The 23,428-nt window shown below is 60.0% G+C and overlaps 1 protein-coding gene across 1 annotated transcript in view; it reads left to right on the forward strand.

Annotated features, from left to right (window-relative positions):
- The window catches only part of LOC110260610 (cadherin EGF LAG seven-pass G-type receptor 1-like), a 54,563-nt gene continuing 43,367 nt past the window's right edge, over positions 12,233–23,428 (forward strand). The window contains exon 1 of the mRNA XM_021091371.1: positions 12,233–16,059. Coding sequence (XP_020947030.1) covers positions 12,456–16,059 — 3,604 coding nt within the window. The 5' untranslated portion in view covers positions 12,233–12,455. The remainder of the gene's footprint in view (positions 16,060–23,428) is intronic.

Here is a 23,428-nt window from a genome sequence, read left to right on the forward strand (position 1 = left end):
GAGCGCAGCGCAGGTTCCGGGGGAGGACAGTCTTCTTGGACCCTACATTTTTGTGATGTCTTGGCCAGATAAGTGACTGGCTCATGGACTTCTTTTTTTTTCTTTTCTTTTTATGGCCTCACCCTGCGGCATATGGACGTTCCCAGGCCAAGGGTCAAATCAGAGCTGGACCTGCAACCTACACTGCAACTTGTGGCAAAGCCGGATCCTTAACCCACTGAGTGAGGTCGGGGATTAAACCCGCATCCTCAGGGATACTAGCCGGGGTCTTAACCCTTGAGCTACAATGGGAGCTCTGATTCATGTACTTCTTAATTCCATCCTTGGATGACTGGAGGAGCTGGGGCCCAGGGGCAAGTGGTGTGTGTGTGGGGTGGGGGGAGGGTGTTTCCTTGCGTGTATTTGTATGTGTGTATGTTTGTGTGTCTGTGTGGGTACTTGTGTATGTTTGAGGGTGGGCGTGTGTGTGAACATTTGGGTGTCTGTGTGGGTATTTGTGTGTTTGTGCGTGTGTGTGGGTGTCTGTATGTTTGTGTGTCAAGATGCGAGGGATCGGGTGCTCACCGTGCACTCCCTCTGCGCACACCCCAGCCCTCTGGTGCCCCGACGGTAGCGGGTCCTTCTGCCTCCACACCCCGTCCCGCTGGCCAGGGCTGCAGAGGCTCAGGAGCACAGGAGGGTGAAAGGGGGAGCATCCTGGCTCTGCCTCCTGCTGCTGGTCCCCACTGGGCACACGCTCAGCCCCCCTGTTCTTCATATCGCTGGGGCGGGGGTGGGGGGAAGCTTCGGGCTGCAGTCCCCAGAGGGCGGCTTCCCCACCTTCCTCGTGGGAACCAGTTAAACCTTCTGTGGACGGAGACCCAGGAGACTGGCTCACGCAGAGCCTGCAGGGAGTGAGCGGTGGCCGAGGAGCCTCACACCAAGGCCATGAGCAAAGCTCTCTGAGGGGGTTGAAGGCCACCCCCGCCCCCGAGGTGAAGCGGGCAGAGAGCGGCTTCCAGCCAGTTCTTGCTGTGTGACCCTTAGCAGGCTGCCCAGCCTCTCTGAGTCGCTTTCCACATGGGTGAGGCTCCCCCTTGGTCTGGGAGCCGAGCAGTGGCAAGCTCTCTATGGGTGGGCAAAAGCCAACTTACACGCCATCTCACCCCCTTTACAAAGGGGGAACGGAGATTACACTCTTCCTGGGCACACGGCGGGACCTCTCCAGGATGCGTCTGCCAAGTCCAGCTTTCTATCCATCACTGCCAAGCTGGCATCTCAGGGAGCTGCCTTTCATAGCAGGCCGATGAGCAAGGTTCTAGTCAAAGGAATGACTTTCAAATGCTGGAATTTCTGTTGATGAGAGAGATAAGAGAGCAGAGCTCTCTGGGACTGGCTGCCCTCCCTGTCCCAAGGAAACTCATAGCCGGAGCTTTGGGGAGCTGCTCCATCTCTCACCAGCCCCAGCCTGGCACCCCCTTTCAGGGTAGGGAGCAGTGCCTGTGCTCTCTGGGCACCACCTCTGGGGGCATCTCCTTTTGTGGCTTGGCCTTGCTATGCCCATGTCCGCCCCTTCTGGAAAACGCATGCCCGAACAGGTCCCTCCACAGCTTAGAGGCCCGACTCCATCATCCAGCCCCTGCCCACCCCAGCCTCGCCTCACCCCCTGCCCCCACATCTCACCCTCCGTTATCCCCGCCTGCTTACATTCTCCACAACCCTCCCCTCCTCTTTCATGCCTTTGCAAGTTGTTCCCTCTGGCTGGAATTTCACGGTCCCATTTACCTGGTGAACTCCTATTCACACTTCAAAACCCAGCTACCCTGGAAAACTATGTCAGGCCTTTCCCTTCCTAAGAGGGAGATGACACGTTCTTCGGAATGACTGTCCTTCAGTTTATCTCACAGTGGTTTAACTCGTCTGTAGGCATGTCTCTGTCCAGCAGACCTGGGCCAGGGCAGGCCGCCACAGCTAATTAAGTGGGGTCCCACGTCTAGCACAGGGCTGGGCACAGGGCAGGCCCTCAGCAGGGGTGTGTGGCCCAGATGAAATGGAGCCGCTCCCCCCTAGTCTTGGTTCCAGGAAACATCTCTATGGAAGCGTGGCATGGGTTTCGGGGGTCACAGTGGGATCCCGCAGAAGGCCAGCTCTGGGAACGCTCCCAGCCTCCACCCCGGGACAGAGGTCCCCTTCCCCCCAGGGACACTGTGGAGTGACTGCAGAACTGGTGTTCTGGCCTCGGCTGCCAGCACCCCCTCGTTCCTTCACTTTAGTGGGCTGTGAGCAGAGCCCCTGCAAAAACCCGGGCTTAATACCCAGGGGGCAGCCGGAGCAGTGCCCCATTCTGGATGCCCACGTCCTAACCTCCCAAGCCTGAGACCATGCGGTCACATGGCAACAGGAATTAAGGTGGAAGATGGATCAAGGCAGCTAACCAGGAGTTCCCGTTGTGGCTCGGGGGGTTAAGAACCTGACTGGTACCCATGAGGATGCAGGTTCGATACCTGGCCTTGCTCGGTGGGTTAAGGATCTGGTGTTGCCGTGAGCTGTGGTGTAGGTCGGATCCCGCATTGCTGTGGCTGTGGTGCAGGCCGGCGGCTGTAGCTCTGATTCAACCCCTAGCCTGGGAACGTCCATGCACCTTGGATGGGGTCATCAAAAGAAAAAAAAAAAAAGGCAGCTAATCCAGGGCAAAGATGGGAGATGATCTCGGATGATCTGGGCGGCTCTGAATTAATCAGAGGATCCTTCAAAGTGGAAGCGGGCAGGAGAATATGAGAGAGGCCACTGCTGGATTCGAAGACAGAGGCGGGAGCCAAGAGCTGAGGAGTGCGGGTGGTCTCGAGAAGGAGGGGAAGGCAGGAAGCAGACTCTCCCTGGAGCCCTCGGAAAGATGCAGTGGGCCTGACACTTAGAACACAGCCTCCTGAGACCCTCTGTGGGTGCCGCCCCCAGACCGTAGGATAATACATGCCACTAAATTTGTGAGATGTTCTTACATCAGTTGCAGGAAAAGAATACACTCCGTGTCATGGAGGGGGAGACCGAGGCCCCGAGAGGGGATGGGACCTGCCCTCGCCCAGAGCCGGTGCCCGGCCAGGCCTCCTGACCCTGCCTGGGGCTCCTTCTCCCGCCCGCTCTCCTTTTCCAGTGACTGGAACAGGGCTGCCAGCAACCCCCCAGGGTTGATTCTGCAGAGGCGAGAGGTTGTCAAAAGGCAGCCAAATCCATTTTTCTGGACACCCCCGGCGAGGGAGTGAATTTTGTGGACAGAGAAGCACATGTACCTTGAATCACGCGAAGCAACCAATCAACCCATTTTGACAGAAGTTGAAACTTGCAGGAACTGAACGCCCTGCCAACAGTCCCGCCTGGTCCCCCCACTCCACCCTGTCCCCCAGAAGCAGGTGGCAGCGTGCCACCGATGTCAACTGGGTTTGGGGTTTCTCAGCTTCGCGGGCACCTGGAAGGGAGCTGCCAAACACACTCCCATTCCCGGAGGCCACCCAGTGGCTCTGGCCTATTTATAGTGTCCTCATCCATCTTCCTGGCTTTTGATCAGGGCAGGGGCTGCTGGCTTTGAGGAGCTGCAGATCTCAGCAGGCTCACGGGGATGCAGCAGGCGTGACTCACTGCCCGGCCCTGGGGAGGGCCCTCCTCTGCCAGGGGGGCTGGAGCCCCCAGGCAGGCCTGCTGCCCCCATCAGGGGCCAGGGCCCCACCCCCACCCCCACCCCGTGACCTCAGGAGCCACCAGGCCACGTTCTCCCCTGAGGATTTCAGCTGAGGCCTGAAGGATGAGGCCTCGCAGGAAAGCGGGTTTCCTTAGTTTGTCTTTTTCTTTCTTTCTTTCTTTTTCTTTAGGGCTGCACATGGAGATTCCCAGGCTAGGGGTCTAATCAGACCTGTACCTACTGGTCTACACCACACCCACAGCAACGCCAGATCTGAGCCGCATCTGCAACCTACACCACAGCTCATGGCAACACCGGATCCTTAACCCACTGAGCAAGGCCAGGGATCGAACCTGCATCCTCATGGATCATGGTGGGGTTCGTTAACTTCTGAGCCACGATGGGAACTCCTGTCTTTTCTTTCTGGCAAGACTGGTAAGGAGTTCCCTGATGGCACAGTGGGTGAAGGATGCAGCGTTGTCACTGCTGTGGCCCAGGTTAAATTCCTAGCCTGGGGACTTCCACCTTCCATGGGTGCCGTCAAAAAAAAAAAAAAAAAAAAAAAGGAAGAAAAAAGAAAAAAAGGAGTTCCCATGGTGGCTCAGCGGAAACGAATCCGACTGGGAATCATGAGGTTTCAGGTTTGATCCCTGGCCTCGATCAGTGGGTTGAGGATCCAGTGCTGCCGTGAGCTGTGGTGTAGGTCCCAGACTCAGCTTGGGTCCCAGGTTGCTGTGGCTGTGGTGTAGGCCAGCAGCTGTAGCTCTGATTCAACCCCTGGCCTGGGAACCTCCACATGCTGTAGGTGCAGCCCTAAAATGCCAAAAAAAAAAAAAAAAAAAAAGACTGGCAACCAGGCTCCCCTTGACATCAGTGGTTTCTCAGGTCTGGCACCTCTTGCCCAGGAGCCACATAGGTCTTGGGCAAACACCCCCGACCCCTAGTCGCCAGGCTTCCAAATTTCCCGAGTTCCTTGGAATGTGGGGAGACCTTTGGCCCCTGAACCCTGGGGGAAGTTCAGCATTGGCCACTTCCTGCCGGCTCAGGGTGAGGCTTCGCCTGGGGGACCTGGGGGACGGGGAGCCCCCTGGCCAGTGGCCTGCCCTGAATCCCCAAGTGGCCCGCTGCCTCCTCTGTTCTTCGGCCGCTGCCCTTCCCGCCGCTGCCTGCGGGACCAGAGCCCGGAGGCCTGGGCTTTGTCCCTAACACGTCTGTGGAGCGGACAGCTGGGCGCTGGTGCCGGGACTACGGACATTCCATCAGAACGATGGCAAAAATAGCGACGAGCTTCCAGCCCCTGCTCCCTGGACTTGGGACCTTACGGTGTCATTCCCTTCCCAAGCCAGGCGTTGTCTCTGAGGCCCCAGGAAGGGGAACCACGTAGAGGGGGGGACAGAGGGACAGGGTTGGCTCCCAGGCTTTGCGACTCTGGGACGGAGAGCTTTCTTTGTCTTTTCCACTTTTTCTAAGAAGACGTAATTAGGGCCGGGGGTCTATCTTCACCTGGTCTGGGTCTCCCCCTTCCTGCAGCATCGTAATGAAATCACCTTGCCCACCAACCCGAGCCCGTCTCTCCCACACCCTGGAAAAGTTCGGCAAGCGGAGCAAGGGAAATATACCAGGAGGGGTGCCTCCGGGTCCCTGTCTCCCCTCCAAGGCGGATGTGGAGCTTCCTGAGCAAGACACAGGGCCTCTTCCATCTCCGCCTCCACAGCCCCCACGGGGTCTGCTCACAGTGATTCTCGCCACTTTCCCGTCGGCGAGTTCGAGCTGAAGCTCTGAGGTCCCTCAGTGGAGACAGAAAGGCTTCATGGAGGAAGGCACCTGTGCGATGCCCAAGGCCTGGCAGTGGAAGAAGGCGTGGAGGCGGGGAGGGGGAGGGGGGCCTGGATCTCCCCTTGTCCCCGCGCTGGGCCCAGCTTCGGGGGAGCCTTGGTGCCTCTCTTTCTTTCACCCCCACTTCCACTCCTCGGCAAGTCCTGCTGCCTCCCCTCCAAGCCCCAGCCCAGAGGGACCACCTCTCCCTCCGCCACGGCCTCCATCAGTCCTGCTCAGGATGCCTGCGGGGTGGCCTCCCAGGGCCCCTCCGTCCACCTCCAGCCAGCCAGGGAGATGGTTGGAAAGCGTGCGTCGCCTCACAGCTCTCCTGCTCTCAGCTGCCTGCTGCCTTCCCGCCAGATGCTCAAAACCAAAGCCCTGGCCGTGCATCGTCCACGTGGCCCTGCAGCCACCCTGGCCTCCGATGCTGCAGCACCTGTATTCCTGCCCCAGGCCTCTGCACCTGCTGTCGTCCCTGACTTGAATGTGTGTCCCTGAGATGTTCCCAAGGCTGGGTCCTCACCCCTCCAGTTTCTTCCCCTTGGTCACTTGGCCAGGAGGCCTTTCCAGGTCACCTCCCCAAAGAGCCCTCCCAGCACACTCTCTCCTTATTCTACTGTATTTCCTCTACCGGAAGAGGACTAGTTCCTTATATTACTGTCTGTTTTCTCCCTCAAGAATAATCTCAGACAGAAAAGGAGTTCCCGTCGTGGCGCAGTGGTTAACGAACCCACTAGGAACCACGAGGTTGCAGGTTCGATCCCTGGCCTTGCTCAGTGAGTTAAGGATCCATCATTGCTGTGGCTGTGGTGTAGGCCGGCGGCTACAGCTCTGATTGGACCCCCAGCCTGGGAACCTCCATATGCCGTGGGAGCGGCCCTAGAAAAGGCAAAAAGACAAAAAAAAAAAAAAAAAAAGAAGAAGAAGAAGAAGAAGAATCCCTCCAGGAGGGCAGGGCATTGCCTGTTGTGTTCACTGCAGTGCTGAGTAGAATTTGAATGAATGGAGGGGGAGTTTGGGGCTGGGTACCGGGCAGCTGGAGGATTCCTTGCTGTGAGCTGCTGGTTGATGAGCAGGAGGGTGATGGCATCCGGGAGGGGGCAGGAAAGCAGAGGCCACCTGCTTCCCGGCCTCACCCCAGCCCCGCCTGGGTAACCTTCAGTGCCCTCCGTGTACCCAGCAGGAACCAAGGAAAGTCCCCACAGAAAGTCCCCTTCCAGCCGCTGATGACAGCACGGTTGCAGTCCTGTTGTCAAGACAACCAAATAAAGAACGATTTAAAAAAAGATTTTGTGTGTGATTTTGGTCTTGCCTTTTTTTCTTGTCACAGGGAAAGGAGGTCATCCAGAACAGTCGAAAAGTGGAAACAACCCAAATGTCCCTCAGGTAACGAATGGATAAACAAACCATAGCGTATTCATCCAATGGAATATTACTTGGCCATGAAAAGGAATGGAGCACAGACACAAGCTACAACCTAGGCGATCCTTGAAATCATTATGCTATGTGGATGGCGCCAGATACAAAAGGAAACATATTGTGTGATTCTGTTGATACGAAATGTCCAGAAGAGGCGGATCCACAGAGAGAGAAAGTGGACTGGTGGTTGTCTGGGGTAGAATGAGGCTAAGGGGAGAATGAGGAGGGACAGCTAATGGCAAGGGCCTCTTTCCAGGGCGACAAAAATGTTCTGGAATTAGATAGTGGTGGTGGTCGCACACTGTTGTGAATATACTGAAAAGCACTCAGTCGTACATTTTAAAAGGGTGGATTGGAGGAGTTCCCTGGTGGCCTAGGGGTTAAGGACCTGGTGTTGACGAAGCGCCTGCTGTGGCACAGTGGGTTAATCCGGCTTGTCTCTGTGGAGGTGCTGGTTGGATCCCCAGCCCAGCGTAGTGGGTTAAGGATCCAGTCTTGTCACTGCAGTGGCTTGGGCCACTGTTGCAGTGACTGTTAGGCCCCTGGCCCGGGAATTTCTGCATGCCAGGGGTGCGGCCCTCCAAAAAGGGGTGAATTTGTAAAACGTATTTCTAAACATAAATAAGAGAGGTGTATGAAGGAGAAAAACAATCAAAGTAAGATGAGAGTGCTTCCCGGAATTGGCTTCATGATTGCGCTTCAGGTAGCAATAACAACGATGACGGTATAATAACAATAACAGAACAAGGACGATACCCACCACCACGGGCTCCAGCAAAATGCTGCCTCTTCGGATGGGGTCTGCATCCCCCTTTCCCACCCACCTGGCCCCCGCTGGGCTCTGTCCCTGCCACTCCTGGTCTTCCTCCATCCTGGGGAGCCCCCTTCCGACCAGCCGCCTCCCCCAAGACAGCACCAGTGCCCTCCAGGTGCTCAGACGCTGGATTGGGACCTCGCGTATCTGCCAGCTCGGGTCGTTCTCCGGGAGTTGGGAGAGGAGACGGAGTTGGAGTTCCAGTTGGAGTTCCAGCAGCCCCCAGCTCCCCAGACCTGAGCCCGCGTCAGCCAGGTGTCCTCCAGAGCTGGGCCCCTTTCCCTGGGGAGCGCTGGCCAGTGTGAGCTGGAGGCTGCGGGGCCTGGTCCGCGGGGCCAGCAGGGGCTGCACACCCCTAGAGCTGCACGGCCCACGTGTGCACACACCACACCTATGCACACAGGGCTGGTGCTCGGGCCCTTGTGGGCTGTGAGCTTACTGGGCCCTTGTGCAGAGAGGGAGGCAGGCTGTCTCGGGCGTCGGGCAGAGACGGTGCTTGGCCACTAGAGGTCAGTGCAGCCCGAGGTGGGCTGGGCGGGCCTGCCCTGGACGGCTCCGTGTTGGGGGGTGGGGCACGGTGGCGGTGAGGGCGCCTCGTCCCCCGCCCTCTTCCGTCCCCCTGCAGTGACCCCTCAGGATACACGACCTGTGCCCCTCACCCCATGCTCACAGTGCTTCCAGTCGGTCTGGAGACTGGGACTCCCAGCTCTGCCCATGCCAGCTTCCAGAGCCTTCTAGAACCTTCCTGGAGCTGAGGCCTGTCGGGCATGGGCCAAGCACAGGTGGGTCAGGTGCTGGCCTCTCAGGGAGCATTTGCAGGAGGTGGGCTCCCCAGAAGGGCCTTCACCCTGCGCCGCCTGAGGCCACATGCGCCAAGGCCTGGGAGCCTGAAAGTAACGCCAGCCTTGTATCTAGAGGCTCTGCAACGTGGAGGCGGGAAAACAATTTTCCTTTTTGTCCTCACGTTATCTGGGTCTTTCAGGGACGTGGCCGTCTATAAAATACGCTCCGTGAAGCTCCTCCATCCCCTGGCTGGATTAAGACTCTACGTCAAGGCCCTGCTTTTGTTCCACGTTTTAACCATCAGTTTTCCATGAGTCAAACCCGGAGGCGCCAGGGAGAGAGAGAAGGGGTGCGACAAACTCTGCTCCCAAGAGGCTTTTCCCTCTGAATTCCAAAAAAAAAAAAAAGGCCAAGGTGGGGCCCAGGTCCGGACTTGCTTCTCCGCTTTCACGAGAGGGTGTTTCTCTTCTCTCTGCACCGTTTAAAGATCGGCCCAGGAATTTATTGTGTGAGCAACAGATTCCAGAATTCATGTGGGCTCTGCTTCGAGCCCCCGGCAAAAAGCCTTTTGAGTGGCTTTTTAGAACATGTACAGCACTAGAAACCCACAGCTTCTGCCTTTTTAAAAAAAAAAAAATTCTATTTTTGTTTTCTAAAAGCATGCACCTCACGTGAAGCACCTCAGGGGCACGTGCAAAATATAAACATCAATTAGGAGTCACTGAGGCCGAGGAGGGTGGCAGCCGTTCCTCAGATGCGCGGCCTCTTCCTGCCAGCGGCTCCCAGGGGGTCAGAGGAGAGAGGGCTGCTTCCAGCCACCCCCGAGGGGCAGGGGCAGGTGAAGGTGGTGCTGGACAGGCCACCGCAGTGCCACGCCTGTCCCTGCCACTGCAGGCTTTCCTCTCCTGGTTCACTTTCCATGAACACTCTGGGTGGACCGACCAGTGGCCAAGCACAGACGCCCCGGGAAATTGAATGAAAGCTGCAGCCGCTGCCTCTGCCTAAGCACAGCAGTGGGCACAGCATGGAATTCATCCCACCACGTCCCTGGGGGAGGGATGGTCTCGTGCTCCTTGTTGGCGATGAGACAACAGCAAAGGGCCCCCACAGTAGGTCTGCACCGGAGCCCGCCTGGGCCAGCCTCTTTATGCAGAAGGCCCCATTCGCCCGACAGCAACGCTAGAAATCTAGACTCTTCTTGTCTCCAGTTAGACGAGGAGTTGGGCCGTGGCGAGGCTCCCATCACTAGTCCGTGGCAGCACTGGAACTCAACCCCTCTAAGACGCCAGCCGCTGCCGATTCGTGATTGAAGCAACCGGAGCACAATGAAGTCACATCACAAGCTGAAGCCTGTTTTCACTCCTTCCTCCCACCCCGCTCTTTAAAATTGCGACCGGAGCACGCACGCACACAGAAAAGCAGAGAAGGCACGGATGGAGAGGCAGTGTCAGGTCATAAAGCCAACACCCAGCAACCAGCCGGGTCTGGAGGGGGACAGCCCCCGCTCCCAGCCCTCCTCCTGACCAGGGTCACCTCATGTCCTTGCTCTTCCCTGTCTGCATGCATTCTAAACAGTGTGGAAGAGGGGGCTGCTGCTGACCCGCGTCTGAAGGGAACCGTCTTTTGTCTCTCGGTCTTTTGCTCATATTCGGTTTGAAACGTCTGTCCCTGTGTCCCCCTCCTGGCCCCTGGGACCAGGAAGTGGTGCAGGGCTGTCCCTGCGATTACCTGGCCACTGGCAGGTGTCTTATTCCAGGAAAGCTGCCTCCACCCAAACTCATTCACGGCATTTGAATTTTCAAAAACCAGCAAGTGCAGTGCAACAGATCCTTCTGTTTATTTAAACCCAACCTACCCTATTTAAAGTCCTATTATGAAATCAGCACTCTAGGGGTTCTCCAGCCTGGGCCCCCCCTTCCCCTTCACTCTGGCTCTGGGAGCTTTCCACCCGGAGGCTGTTACAGGGAGGGTCCTCCCTGCTTTCCTGAGCCTGAAGTCCTGCCCCTGATGACCCCCCCCCACCCCCAACACGGCCCGGCCCTGGAAGACGGATGGCAGTCCCCAGAGGTCCTGAATGGTCGCAGTTAAGGGATGGGCTTTCTTCGCATCCATTTCCCTGCGGGGCTCTCCAGTGGAAGCCCCCAGATGAAAAGGTTCCAAACCAAAGGTCAGTAGCAACGTCTTCAACTCGCTGCTCTTGGGAAGAGAATTCTCATCCCTGGCTTCCGCCCAAAGACATTGTTTTTGGCAGCCCTGAACCGTATCGGCTGGGTTTACTTATTTATACCTTGTGACCCAGCTCCACGCCTACCTGCGCTCAGCTGGAGAAATACGGCGGCCGCCTCTCTGGTCTGAAAAACCCGCTGGAGAGACGAGTGGGCAACACCTCCCACCCTCCCGCTGCTGGGACCCGAGGGGCCTCGTCCGAAAGAGGGACTCCGCCCCGCCCCTCCGCGCCCCCGACCGCTGGAGGCCTCGGGGCTAGAGTGGGTTCAGATGCCCAGAGCCCTAAAGAGGCAAGGGCACCTCCCCACTTGGCGGTGGCACAGTCCAAAAGCACGCAGTTGGGGGGGGGGCTTCTCACAGTTCTAGCCCCCGCCCCGCAGGCTGTGCCCCGAAGGAGGTGGGGCCGGTGTCGCCTGGTTCTAAAGCGCCCCCCCACCCCGTTGGCCGCAGGGGGCGGCAGTGGGTACCCTAGTTCTAAAACTCCCTTGTCGGCTGTTCCCCGCAGGAGAGGGTGGGGGACGGAGAGAGGGTGCTGTGGAACCCCGAGTGTCCCCCCCACCCCGCTGGTGGCTTCCCACCCCACGCCGGGCCTGCCCTCCAGGCCGCCCCGGCCGGGTCCGCAGCCCGGAGGCCCCTGGGCGTGCGCGGCCCCGAACTGAGCGCACCAGCGGCTCGCACACGCGGGGGACGAGCTCGCCGCTGCTGTCCCCAGCTCAGATCCTACGTGCGGACCCAGGCTGTTTTTCTTTTTTCGCTTAAAAGTTCCTTTTAAACCAAGTGGGACCGGAATCCGGTTAGTTGCCCGTTGGATTTCAAAGTCCAGGGAAGCTCTGTAGGGGTAAAGGCACTTGAGCCTCGGGCTGTAAAAGTGTAACCGCCCCCCCGCAGCCTCAGCAGGGGGAGCAGAGCCCCATGGCAACTCCGCGCCGGTCCCTCTGCCTTCCCGAGGCAGGAGGCCAGGGCGGCCGTCTCCGCGGATCGGTGTTGCCTGGATGGGGCGGGGGGCTTTGGCCGCGCTCAGCACCCGACGAGGGGAGTCGCACGGCCCCCCAGCCAGCCTTTCCCGGCCGGGCTCCCTCGGCTCCGCCCCGCAGGGAGGCCCGGTGGGGAGGCCGTAGGGGAATGGGGCCGGCCCCCAGCCCCCGGCTCGGCTGCGCCCCCGCGTCTCCATAGCGATCCTCCCGGCGCGCACCTCCGGGCCGGCTCCCCCCGGGGCTGAACAATACGCGGCGGGGCCGGGGGCGGGGCGGGGCAGGGCCAGGGGCGGGGAGAGCGCGGGCGCTGGGGGCGCGGGCCCAGCGCACCGCCCAGGCAGCAGCGGGCCGCCGGAGTCTGAGCGGCGCGGTGCGGCCCATCCCGCTCCGGCAGCGCAGCTCTCTCCCCGCTCCGGGTCCGCCGCGCTTCCCACGCCCGCTGGCCGAGCCCGCGCGGGAGCCACCTGGAGCCGCCCAGAGCCGCTGCCACCGCAGGTTGATGCACGGCGCCCTCCTGGGACGGGCGGAGGAGCCATCTTGAAACCAACTTCGCAAACTTTCGCAAAGTGCTCTCGAAGTGGAAGCTGCGGGGGAGAGCGGGAGCCCGACCCCCGGTATCCCCGCCAGGGCCCCCGGGGAGGCGGGGCGCGAGCCGCCCCGAGGGCCCGGCACCGGGTTCGCGGGTGCCGCTCCCCGGCCGCGCCGGGTGGATGCGGAGCCGCGCCGGGTGCATGGATTGTGCTCGGGCCCCCGGCTCGGGCTCCGGGCCATGGCGCCGCCGCCGCCGCCGCCGCCGCCCGTGCTGCCCGTGCTGCTGCTCCTGGCTGCGGCCGCCGCCCTACCGGCGCTGGGGCTTCGAGCGGCCGCCTGGGAGCTGCGCGTGCCCGGCGGGGCCCGCGCCTTCGCCCTCGGGCCCGGCTGGACCTACGCCCTGGACGCCGGGCGCACTCCGCGGGCGTTGCGGGATCTGCTGGACGTGAGCCGCGACGGGCGGCTGGTGGGGCGGCGGCGCGGGCCGGGCGCGGGGCTCCGGGCCTGCGCGCGCCTGGGGGGGCGCCCGCTGCCGCTGCATGTCCGCCTGGCGGCCCGCGGTGCCCAGACGGCTCTGAGCCTCCGCCTGCGGGCACGCGCGCATGGCCCCGGTTGCGGCGCCGGGCCCCGGCCCCGGCGAGCTCTCGGTGCGGAGCTGCGTGCGCGGGCTGTACTCACGGTGCCCGGCCCCGGCGCGGTGCTCTGCTTCCCCGCCCCCGGCGGCAGCGGGGCCACGCTGCACTCGGCGCTTTCGGCCTTAACCATGTTCCCCGCTTGCAACTGTCCACTGCGCCCCGGGGCCCGTTGCCCACGCCGCCCTGTCTGCCTGCCGCCTGGTGGTTCCGCCCGCCTGCGCCTGCTATGTGCCCTGAGGCGCGCGGCCGGCACCATCCGGGTAGAGCTGGCGCTGGAGGCGGCCCCGGGGACACCCTCCCCATCGTCGTCGCTGTCGCCACCAAGCCCGCCACAGGCCGGGACGGGGGCGGCGCGGCGGGCCCGGCGGGGCGCTGGCGGCAGCACCAGCCCGCAGTTCCAGCTGCCCAGCTACCAGGTGTCGGTGCCCGAGAACGAGCCGGCGGGCACCGCGGTCCTCGAGCTGCGCGCGCACGACCCTGACGAGGGCGAGGCGGGGCGCCTGAGCTACCAGATGGAGGCGCTGTTCGATGAGCGCTCCAATGGCTACTTCCTCATCGACTCCGACACGGGCTTGGTGAGCACCGCCCGCGCTCTGGACCGCGAGACCAAGGACACGCACGTCCTCAAGGTGAGCGCTGTGGACCACGGCTCCCCGCGGCGCTCGGCCGCCACCTACCTCACTGTCACAGTCAGCGACACCAACGACCACAGTCCGGTCTTTGAGCAGTCTGAGTACAGGGAGCGCGTGCGCGAGAACCTCGAGGTGGGCTACGAGGTGCTGACCATACGCGCCACCGACGGCGACGCGCCCTCCAACGCCAATATGCGCTACCGCCTGCTGGAGGGCGCGGGCGGCGTCTTCGAAATAGACGAGCGCTCGGGCGTGGTGCGCACCCGGGCCGTGGTGGACCGCGAGGAAGAGGCCGCCTACCAGCTGCTGGTGGAGGCCAACGACCAAGGCCGAAACCCCGGCCCGCTCAGTGCCACCGCCACCGTGCATATCGTGGTGGAGGATGAGAACGACAACTACCCCCAGTTCAGTGAGAAGCGCTATGTGGTCCAGGTGCCGGAGGACGTGGCGGTCAACACGCCTGTGCTGCGGGTGCAGGCCACTGATCGGGACCAGGGCCAGAACGCGGCCATCCACTACAGCATCATCAGCGGGAACCTGAAGGGGCAGTTCTACCTGCATTCGCTGAGCGGCAGCCTGGACGTGATCAACCCGCTGGACTTCGAGGCCATCCGGGAGTACACGCTGCGCATCAAGGCCCAGGACGGGGGCCGGCCTCCACTCATCAACTCCTCGGGGCTGGTGTCAGTGCAGGTGCTGGACGTGAATGACAACGCCCCCATATTTGTGAGCAGCCCCTTTCAGGCAGCCGTGCTGGAGAACGTGCCTCTGGGCCACTCCGTGTTGCACATTCAGGCGGTGGACGCGGACGCGGGCGAGAATGCGCGTCTGCGCTACCGCCTGGTGGACACTGCCTCGGCCTCTGTGGGGAGCGGCGGAGCCGGGCCCCAGGACCCCGTTCCGGCTGCGGACTTCCCTTTCCAGATCCACAACAGCTCGGGCTGGATCACCGTGTGCGCGGAGCTGGACCGCGAGGAGGTGGAGCACTACAGCTTTGGGGTGGAAGCGGTGGACCACGGCTCGCCGCCCATGAGCTCCTCGGCCAGCGTGTCCATCACGGTGCTGGACGTCAACGACAACGACCCCGTGTTCACACAGCCTGCGTACGAGCTGCGCCTGAATGAGGACGCCGCCGTGGGGAGCAGTGTGCTGACCCTGCGGGCCCTTGACCGGGATGCTAACAGCGTGATCACCTACCAGCTTACCGGCGGCAACACCCGGAACCGCTTCGCCCTCAGCAGCCAGAGCGGTGGCGGCCTCATCACACTGGCGCTGCCGCTGGACTACAAGCAGGAGCGGCAGTACGTGCTGGCGGTCACCGCGTCTGATGGCATGCGCTCGCACACCGCGCAGGTCTTCATCAATGTCACGGATGCCAACACCCACCGGCCGGTCTTCCAGAGCTCCCACTATACCGTGAGCGTCAGCGAGGACCGGCCGGTGGGCACGTCCATCGCCACCATCGGCGCCACCGACGAGGACACGGGGGAGAACGCTCGCATCACCTACGTGCTGGAGGACCCGGTGCCGCAGTTCCGGATTGACCCGGACACTGGCACCATCTACACCGTGACAGAGCTGGACTACGAGGACCAGGCCGCCTACACGCTGGCCATCACAGCCCGGGACAACGGTATCCCTCAGAAGTCGGACACCACCTCCCTGGAGATCCTCATCCTGGATGCCAATGACAACGCGCCCCGGTTCCTGCGGGATTTCTACCAGGGCTCTGTCTTCGAGGATGCTCCCCCGTCAACCAGCGTCCTCCAGGTCTCGGCCACGGATCGGGACTCGGGCCCCAACGGCCGCCTGCTGTACACCTTCCAGGGTGGGGACGACGGTGACGGGGACTTCTACATCGAGCCCACGTCCGGCGTGATCCGCACCCAGCGCAGGCTGGACCGGGAGAACGTGGCGGTGTACAGCCTTCGGGCCCTGGCTGTGGACCGGGGCAGCCCGGTGTCCCTTAGCGCCTCCGTGGAGATCCAGGTGGCCGTCTTGGACATTAATGACAACCCTCCGGTGTTTGAGAGGGACGAGCTGGAGCTGTTGGTGGAGGAGAACAGCCCGGTGGGGTCCGTGGTGGCGAGGATTCGAGCCAGCGACCCCGACGAGGGCCCCAATGCTCAGATCATGTACCAGATTGTGGAAGGGAACGTGCCTGAGGTCTTCCAGCTGGACCTGCTGAGTGGCGACCTGCGTGCCCTGGCCGAGCTGGACTTCGAGGTCCGCCAGGAGTACGTGCTCGTGGTGCAGGCCACGTCGGCCCCCCTGGTGAGCCGGGCCACCGTGCACATCCGCCTGCTGGACCAGAACGACAACCCGCCGGTGCTGCCGGACTTCCAGATCCTCTTCAACAACTATGTCACCAACAAGTCCAACAGCTTCCCCACCGGCGTGATCGGCCGCATCCCCGCCCATGACCCTGACCTCTCCGACAGCCTCAACTACACCTTCCTGCAGGGCAACGAGCTGCAGCTGCTGCTGCTGGACCCGGCCACGGGGGAGCTACAGCTCAGCCGCGACCTGGACAACAATCGGCCGCTGGAGGCGCTCATGGAAGTGTCTGTTTCAGGTGAGTGGCCCTGGGGGCTCTCGCCGGGCCACCTGGAGAGCTGCAGGGACCTGCCCAGGAGCCCGTGCGGCGTGCCCGGGCGCATTCGGGCAGGGGCCGGGCAGCTCTTTGGGGATTCGCGTCTTCCGGTTGGATGGCTGGATGCTGGTTGGCTGCTGGATACCGCTAGCTGGGGGTGGGGTGGGATGGGGAGGGTGGGGGGAAGGGGTGCGCTCCCCACCCAAGTCCAGAGAGAGGGAGGGCACGGCACTGCTGCCCTCCCCGTTTTTGCTGGGAGCAGGCTTGGGCCTCAAGTTCAAGACCAGGGCTTCCTGGGCTTTTCTCAGAGGGCGTGGCTCCTGAGTTGTGCTCTTCGAGCCTCCTCTCTGGGGTTATGCGAGTTGTCTGGTTTGCTAGGTGAGGCTCTGTACTTAGCCACCCGCCCGTCTGGAAAGATCAAAGGTCACTGTCCGCTCCATGTGCCAATTAGTCCCCGGGTGGAACCGTCGGAAATTGCCGGATGCATCCCTGAGTCACGCCGTAACACGGCTGGAGCTGGTTCCCTTCGAGTGTGTTCTGTCTCTTCCAGATAATAACAGCCGGGCTCCTGTGTGGGAGCCCTTTGAAAGCATGGCCTCGTTTGATCTTGGCTTCTGCTCCTGGACATGGGCTTGTAATTTGGGCGGTGCTGAGAGGCTGCCCGGATTGGTGGTGGAGCCAGTGTGGGAACCCTGCCTGCCGCCCGCCCGCCCTGGGGCTGGAGGTGAGCAGGGCCCGGAGGAAGCCTCAGCTCAGCCACCCCAACGCGGGCAGTCACGAATTGGCCCTGCGGGCTCCTGACCCCTCTGTGCCAGGTGGGGCTGAGGGGCCAGAGAGGGGCACAGACAGAAGGCGTGGGAACTGGGGGGAGAGGAGGATTTGGTGGGGGAGGGGGTGGTGGTCGGGAAACAGTCAGGCGACCCCCCCAGTGGCTCCTGCAGGCAGGTGACTTTAACCTACCACCAAGAAAGGCTAGATCTGTGGGTTGAGTCATCGTTTCAGATGAGTTGTTTAAACAATAAATTATTACGATACAATATAGCCGTGGGAGTCCTGGAAGAATTAAAAAAGTTAATTTTCTGATTTATTTTGTTTCCACATTGAGCTGCAATTCTTTATATACTGAGGATCGGATAGCAAACAGGTTCCAGTTGTTTGCTTATAGAATCTGGAACTTCCAGGTCCAGTTTTGAGGTGTTGCAATACTGCAACATTGATTTTGGCAGCCTCGTCCGTCTGCAGGTGAATATTGTGGGGTTTGTGAAGCCGTGAATGTGTGTAGAGAACACGGAATTGGCCCTGAAGGAGAATTGTCCGCCAGGGTTGAGCCGTGACAGTGAAAAGCCTCTTTCACACTTTTCCATTTGCGTTCCCCCCCCATCCCCCGCCACCCGTACTGCTCAATCCGCTAAAGCAGAATGGAGAAGTCAGCCTATATAAAAATGTCTTGGTTGGAGTTCCCACTGCGGCTCAGCAGGTTAAGGACCTGATGTAGTCTCCATGAGGATGCAGGTTCGCTCCCTGGCTGCGCACAGTGGGTTAAGGATACGGCATTGCCGTGAGCTGCGGCATGGGTTGTAGATGCAGCTTGGATCTGGCGTGGCTGTGGCTGTGGTGCAGGCTGGCAGCTGCAGCTCCAGTTCGATCCCTAGCCTGGGAACTTCCATATGCCCCAGGTGCGGCCCTAAAATGGAAAAAAAAAAAAAAATGACTTGGCAACATGATTTCGCTTTTACAGGGACTTGGTGTTCTAGTGGGGACGGATGTGTGGCGGGAGCAGGGATGTCTGGGGCGTGTCTGGGGCTTTAGGAATGTGCCCCCCCCATGTCTGGATAAAGGGTTTAGGGTGGATTTTATTCAGAAGAATTTACTTACAGAGGGCCGGCTTGCCTACCTGGTGGGTCCCTAGCTGGGACCACCGTTGAAGGTAGGTTGGGGCCATGCTAGGTAGTGACTGTCTCGGGGATCTGGCTCTGAGTCTAGGTGACACGCCTGATGTAGATCAGGCTGTGGGCCTCAGGTGTGGCCCTTCCCAGGTGACGGCGACCCTTCCCCAGTTTCTGTCCTGATGTCGAATGTGAACTCTTGAACCTGCACGGTCACTTCCTCCCCCGGTGCCCGGGCGGTGAGGGCTGTCATGCTGCTGCCCATTGAACAGATGGAGAGACGGAGACTCAGAGGTGTTAAGTCACTTTCTCGGGGTCACACAGCCGGCCAGCATCCAACTGTGATGATCCAAGCCAAACAAGCTGGCCCTTCACTCTCTCCTCTCTTACCTGAGGGGGGAAGTTTTGAGGAGTGCGTTGCTAGGCTGAGATGTTTCAATGCTGAATCCTTGCTCTGCTTTAAAGTTGGCACCTTGGGGAGTTCCCATCATGGTGCAGGGGAAACAAATCCGACTAGGAACCATGAGGTTGAGGGTTCCATCCCTGGCCTCGCTCTGTGGGTTAAGGACCCAGCGTTGCTATGAGCTGCGGTGTGGGTTGCAGGTGCGGCTCGAATCTGGCATTGCTGTGGCTGTGGTGCAGGCCGGCAGCTGTAGGTCCGATTCAACCCCCAGCCTGGGAACTTCCATATGCCACAAGTGTGGCCCTGAAAAGCGGAAAAAAAAAAAAAATGTAGGCATGTTGGGACCCTATACAACCCTCGGACCGTTTGACGCCTCTTTAATGCTTTGAAGGAAAAAATTACTATAAACCATAAAATCTGTCATTCCCAGCAGCAAAGCTGTGTGTAGAAACAGAACACAAAAAGACCAGCCTTTGAATTAACCAGAGTTGGATTCTTCTTTTTTTTCTTTTTTTTTAAGAAACAATGGGTAAGCTGTGGTTTCAGATTCAGGTGCTGTTTCCAGTGAAGGGTTATTGGCTCCCCGGGGTTTACAGCCGTACCCTGCGGCCTCTAGGGCATTATTACTGCCCCAGAGGCGCTGTAAAGGCGAGCTGGCAGGCTGTTAGGTTTTGTGGGAGCTGTGCCAGGAGGGGCTGGGAGGGTGCACAGGGGTGGGGGAAGGGAGGGGGTGTGGGAGGAGGGGGGTGGGCTCTGGTGTCTGAGATGGACACGCCCGGGAGAGGGCGGCTCCTCTGACCCGGACTGGGGGTCTTCGTACCCTCTCCCGTCTGTGAGCCGATAGCGTTACTGGTTTGATGGAGCCCACCAAGGACAAAAGGCTGCTTGAGATTTTCTGAACTCTGAATTTCGCCACATTCAAATCGCTGTCCTTTTTGAATGCTGTCCAGGGATAGGTGTGTTTTATAGGCAAGGGTTTTTTGAAGCAATTTTATTGAAGTATAGTTGCTTTGCAGGGCTGTGTTGATTTCTGCGGTGCAGCGAGGTGACGCGGTTATCCGTTGTACATCCTCTCGGTTATCCGTTGTACAGCCTCGTTCATGCTTCTTTTTTTTTTTTTTTTTTTTTTTTTTTGTCTTTTGTTGTTGTTGTTGCTATTTCTTGGGCCGCTCCCGCGGCATATGGAGGTTCCCAGGCTAGGGGTTGAATCGGAGCCGTAGCCACCGGCCTACGCCAGAGCCACAGCAACGCGGGATCCGAGCTGCGTCTGCAACCTACACCACAGCTCACGGCAACGCCGGATCGTTAACCCACTGAGCAAGGGCAGGGATCGAACCCGCAACCTCATGGTTCCTAGTCGGATTCGTTAACCACTGCGCCACGACGGGAACTCCTCGTTCATGCTTCTTACCTTGGTTTCATCACAGGCCGTTGAAGGCGCTTCCCGTGCTGCACTGTAGAAGCTTGTTGTCTATCCAGCCTGGAGATACTAGTCTGCATCGGCTCATCCCAAACTCCCGGTGCATCCCCACTCTCCCCCTTGGCAACCACAATTCTGTTCTGTCTGTGAGTCTCTTTCTGTTTCACAGATACGTTCATTTCTGTCCTTTTTCTTTTTTCTTTTTTGGCCACAGCTGTGGCATGTGGAAGCTCCCCGGCCAGGGATCGAACCTGAGCCACAGCAGCAACTTGAGCTGCTACAGTGACAACATCAGACCCTTAGCCTGAGAAGCCGCCAGGGAACTCCTCATTTGTGTCGTATTTTATTTTATTTTTGTTTTTTTTGTTTTGGTTTGGTTTGGTTTTTTGTTTTGCTTTGTAGGGCTACACCCGCAGCAGATGGAGGTTCCCTGCTGGGGTCTAATCGGAGCTGTAGCCGCCGGTCTATGCCACAGCCCCAGCAATGCCAGATCCGAGCCTCGTCTGCCACCTACACCACAGCTCACGGCAACACTGGATGCTTAACTCACTGAGCAAGGCCAGGGATCAAACCCACAACCTCATGGTTCCTACTTGGGTTCGTTTCTGCTGCGCCACGACGGGACCTCCTGTATTTGCATTTTTCAAAACAGGGTGGCTAATAACCCAATGGGACTGTCACATGTGGGGTCCTTTGGTTAGTCTTTCTAGAGGGTGGCCTTGTAGTCACATGGACAGTTTACATTCACCTTGAACAGGTGTGCGCCTGTGGGGGTGGGGCCAGGAAGCGTACAGCGCAGAACGTGGCATTTGGTGGAAAATGGCCTGGTGCTTGTGGGCGTGTAGACACCTGGACGTGGGAAACGCGGCGTTTGTGGGGTGACCATGATTGGGCCGTGAGTCACCCAGAATGTCAGAAAATACTGAAAGTCGGTGAACTAACAAGATTGAGTCATCTTTACCGGTTTCCTTTGGTGGGGAATGGCTGGGATAAAGTCGTCTCGGCCTGATAAAGTCTTTAAAAGTGTTTGCTGAGTTAAATACAGGCTCTCGCAGGGACTTTTAAGTAGGCGATTGCCAACGAGGAAATAAAAGCTGGGCGTTGTACCAGGCAGCGTCTGGATGCATGCATTATCTTTCTTTGCTGAATCTCACGGTGTGGAAGAGGATCAGACCAGCTTAAACCGTATCACTTGTCGAGCTGGATTCTCCAGTGATGTAATCTGCCTCGGAAGAGGTAGTGCTTTGGGAAGCTGGCTAGTTAACCGCTGAGGCTTCAGTTAACTCAGTAACCTGGATGGAGCCACTTGCTGACTTTCAGAAACACTGGCTCTGAAACAATGGAGTGTTTGTTTGTTTGTTGAGCACCTACTGTGTGCAGGGCCTACTGTGTGCGGGCCCTGGAGGGAGGTTGGGCTGGGGACTCTTCTGTGCCAAGGTGAGCATGGTGTGCCTTCCCGGGGAGTGGGGGTGGGATGGGGGGCTGAAGCGGGGACCGGGGGAGGGCTGACTGTCGTGGGGGAGGTTTGGGACTGAGAACCTGAGCGGTGCCCGAGCTGCTGTTGAGAGGCGGCTCTCGGGTGAGCCCGGAGGGTAGAGGGCACATGAGAGGTCAGGCTTGGCCCAGTGCCTGGCAGAGGCGAGGATGGGTGGCTAGAGAGGATTTGGGAGGTGAGATGGTCAGATATGGAGGTGACGGGGTTGATCAGCCGACGAGCCTCTTGTGCTGGGATCCCTCCCTGTACACATGCACACACACACACACACACACACACACACACACACGCACACCCCTGTGCTGCTGGTCTGAGCACCTGGCCACTCCTGCAGTGGCCTCATCTGTGGAAGGTATTATCTCATCGAGGCGCAAACCAGAGCCCCAGAGGCTCAACCCCGCATCCAGGGCACCGGCTTGTGTTGGTAGCACTGGGATTCGAACCCGGGACGGTGGCTCCCAAGCCGTGTTCTCTCAGGCTGTGCTTTCCAGAATAAACTGGCTCCGGGAACGTGCCGAGGCGGTTGGGTGAGGAGGAGCAGCCACTGAGGGAGGCCCGGGAGGGCGCCTTGGACCCTGTGCGGCTGGGCCCCTGACATTGTCCTGGAGTTGGTCGGGTGTGCAGGTCTGGCAGGAGGGCCCAGCTGGGGCCACAGGTGGTCAGCATGGCCACGGGGGTGACAGAGAGCACATCACGGCCGTGGGTGGTCAGTGACCCGTCTGCAGGGGTGGAGGGCACTTGGCAGGGGACACCTATGATGGGGACAGGGCGCAGGTGCAGCCTGGAGGAGGCCTGGCCCGAGTGGCCTGTCGGGCAGGCCGGACCTGCAAGAGGAATAATCGCCTGCAGGAGAAAAAACCCGAGTCTGGGCTCTGGAGGCTGAGGGAGAGTGAGGGCCTGAGGGGGTCACCGGCGGCAGATGCCTTGGGGGGTTCACGGAGCTTCAGGACGGGGAGGCGACTTGAGTTCGCCAAGGGCAGGCGGGTGGTGGGAGGCTTGAGGGGCGGAGGGCTGGGTGGCCGGGCGTGGGCGAGGCTCAGGGGGAAGGCAGGAGGGCCCCGGGGACCCGGGCTGAGTTGAGGGCCGAGGAGTTGACCAGTTAGTTAATGTGCAGAGCATCCTGTGTTACCTGATTGTGCCGGTGTTTACCTGTCTGGGGCACTGGCACTCCTGGGGGGCACTGGGCTGGCGGGGGTTGGGCGGAGACAAGCCTCAGTGGCAGAGGTGCCTTCTGTGGCCGAGCTGAGTGTAGACGGGGCTGCAGGAGTCGGGACAGGGCTGGCAGCGTCTCCTTCTCTCTGAGTCATGGGATGGAGATGGAGGAGCAGGTGGGCGGGGGAGGATGGGCAGCCGCTGAAGGCCACGCGTGACCTGGGCGTACAAGGACCAGGCTTCCCCATCTCAGCACTGGCCACCTGGTGACCTGAGGTCTCTGTCTGGCCCCACCTGCCAAGGAGGGTGACAGGGAGACTTGTTCTTAAAATCTGGGCAGAGTCGCAGTTGCATGAGGCCTAAGGGGTGGGCTGAGATCACATCTGGAAAAGCGACGGCTGTTGGGGATGAGAAAATTCTGTCCGGGACCTGGTGGCACTGTTGCATGTCCACGTTGGTCTGAGCATTCGCCCAGACCGGCCCGTTTTGACATCTGAGAGCAGAAACCTGTTCAGGACCCACCTAGGTGGGATGGTGGCCCCGGGGGGCCCTGGTGTCGCGGTGTCCGCACCCTCGGGCATGTAGTAGCTCAGGGCCATGGGGCCTCATGCTGCCAGCACTTGGATGCAGGCAGAAGCCAATTTTATCGCGTGAGGCAGAGAGGGTGGAACGTGTTCCTGAGTTTGGCTTGGTTCTTTTCCCCTCACAGCCTCGGGGAAAATAGTTTTCAGTTTTTGCTTCTTGTTCTTTAGCCTGAACACGTAGGTCCCTGAATGTTGGGCAGAGGGGGGCTGGTCAGTAACCCTCTGCCTCTCTGCCTGTTTGTTTGGCAAGAGTAACCGGGGTCACCCAAGGAAACAAAGGGGGGGACCCGGGTGGTGGTGGTCGGAGGGAACCAGCCTTTTGTTGGGGGGAGACAGCAAGGCTCCCTCTGCTTTGCCCTGTGCACCTGAGGCTTGGCACACAGTAGGTGTTCTGCAAACCCGGATCCTTTA

The sequence above is a fragment of the Sus scrofa genome, chromosome 5 (assembly GCF_000003025.6).
Source record: "Sus scrofa isolate TJ Tabasco breed Duroc chromosome 5, Sscrofa11.1, whole genome shotgun sequence".
In the NCBI taxonomy this organism is placed as follows: Eukaryota; Metazoa; Chordata; class Mammalia; order Artiodactyla; family Suidae; genus Sus; species Sus scrofa.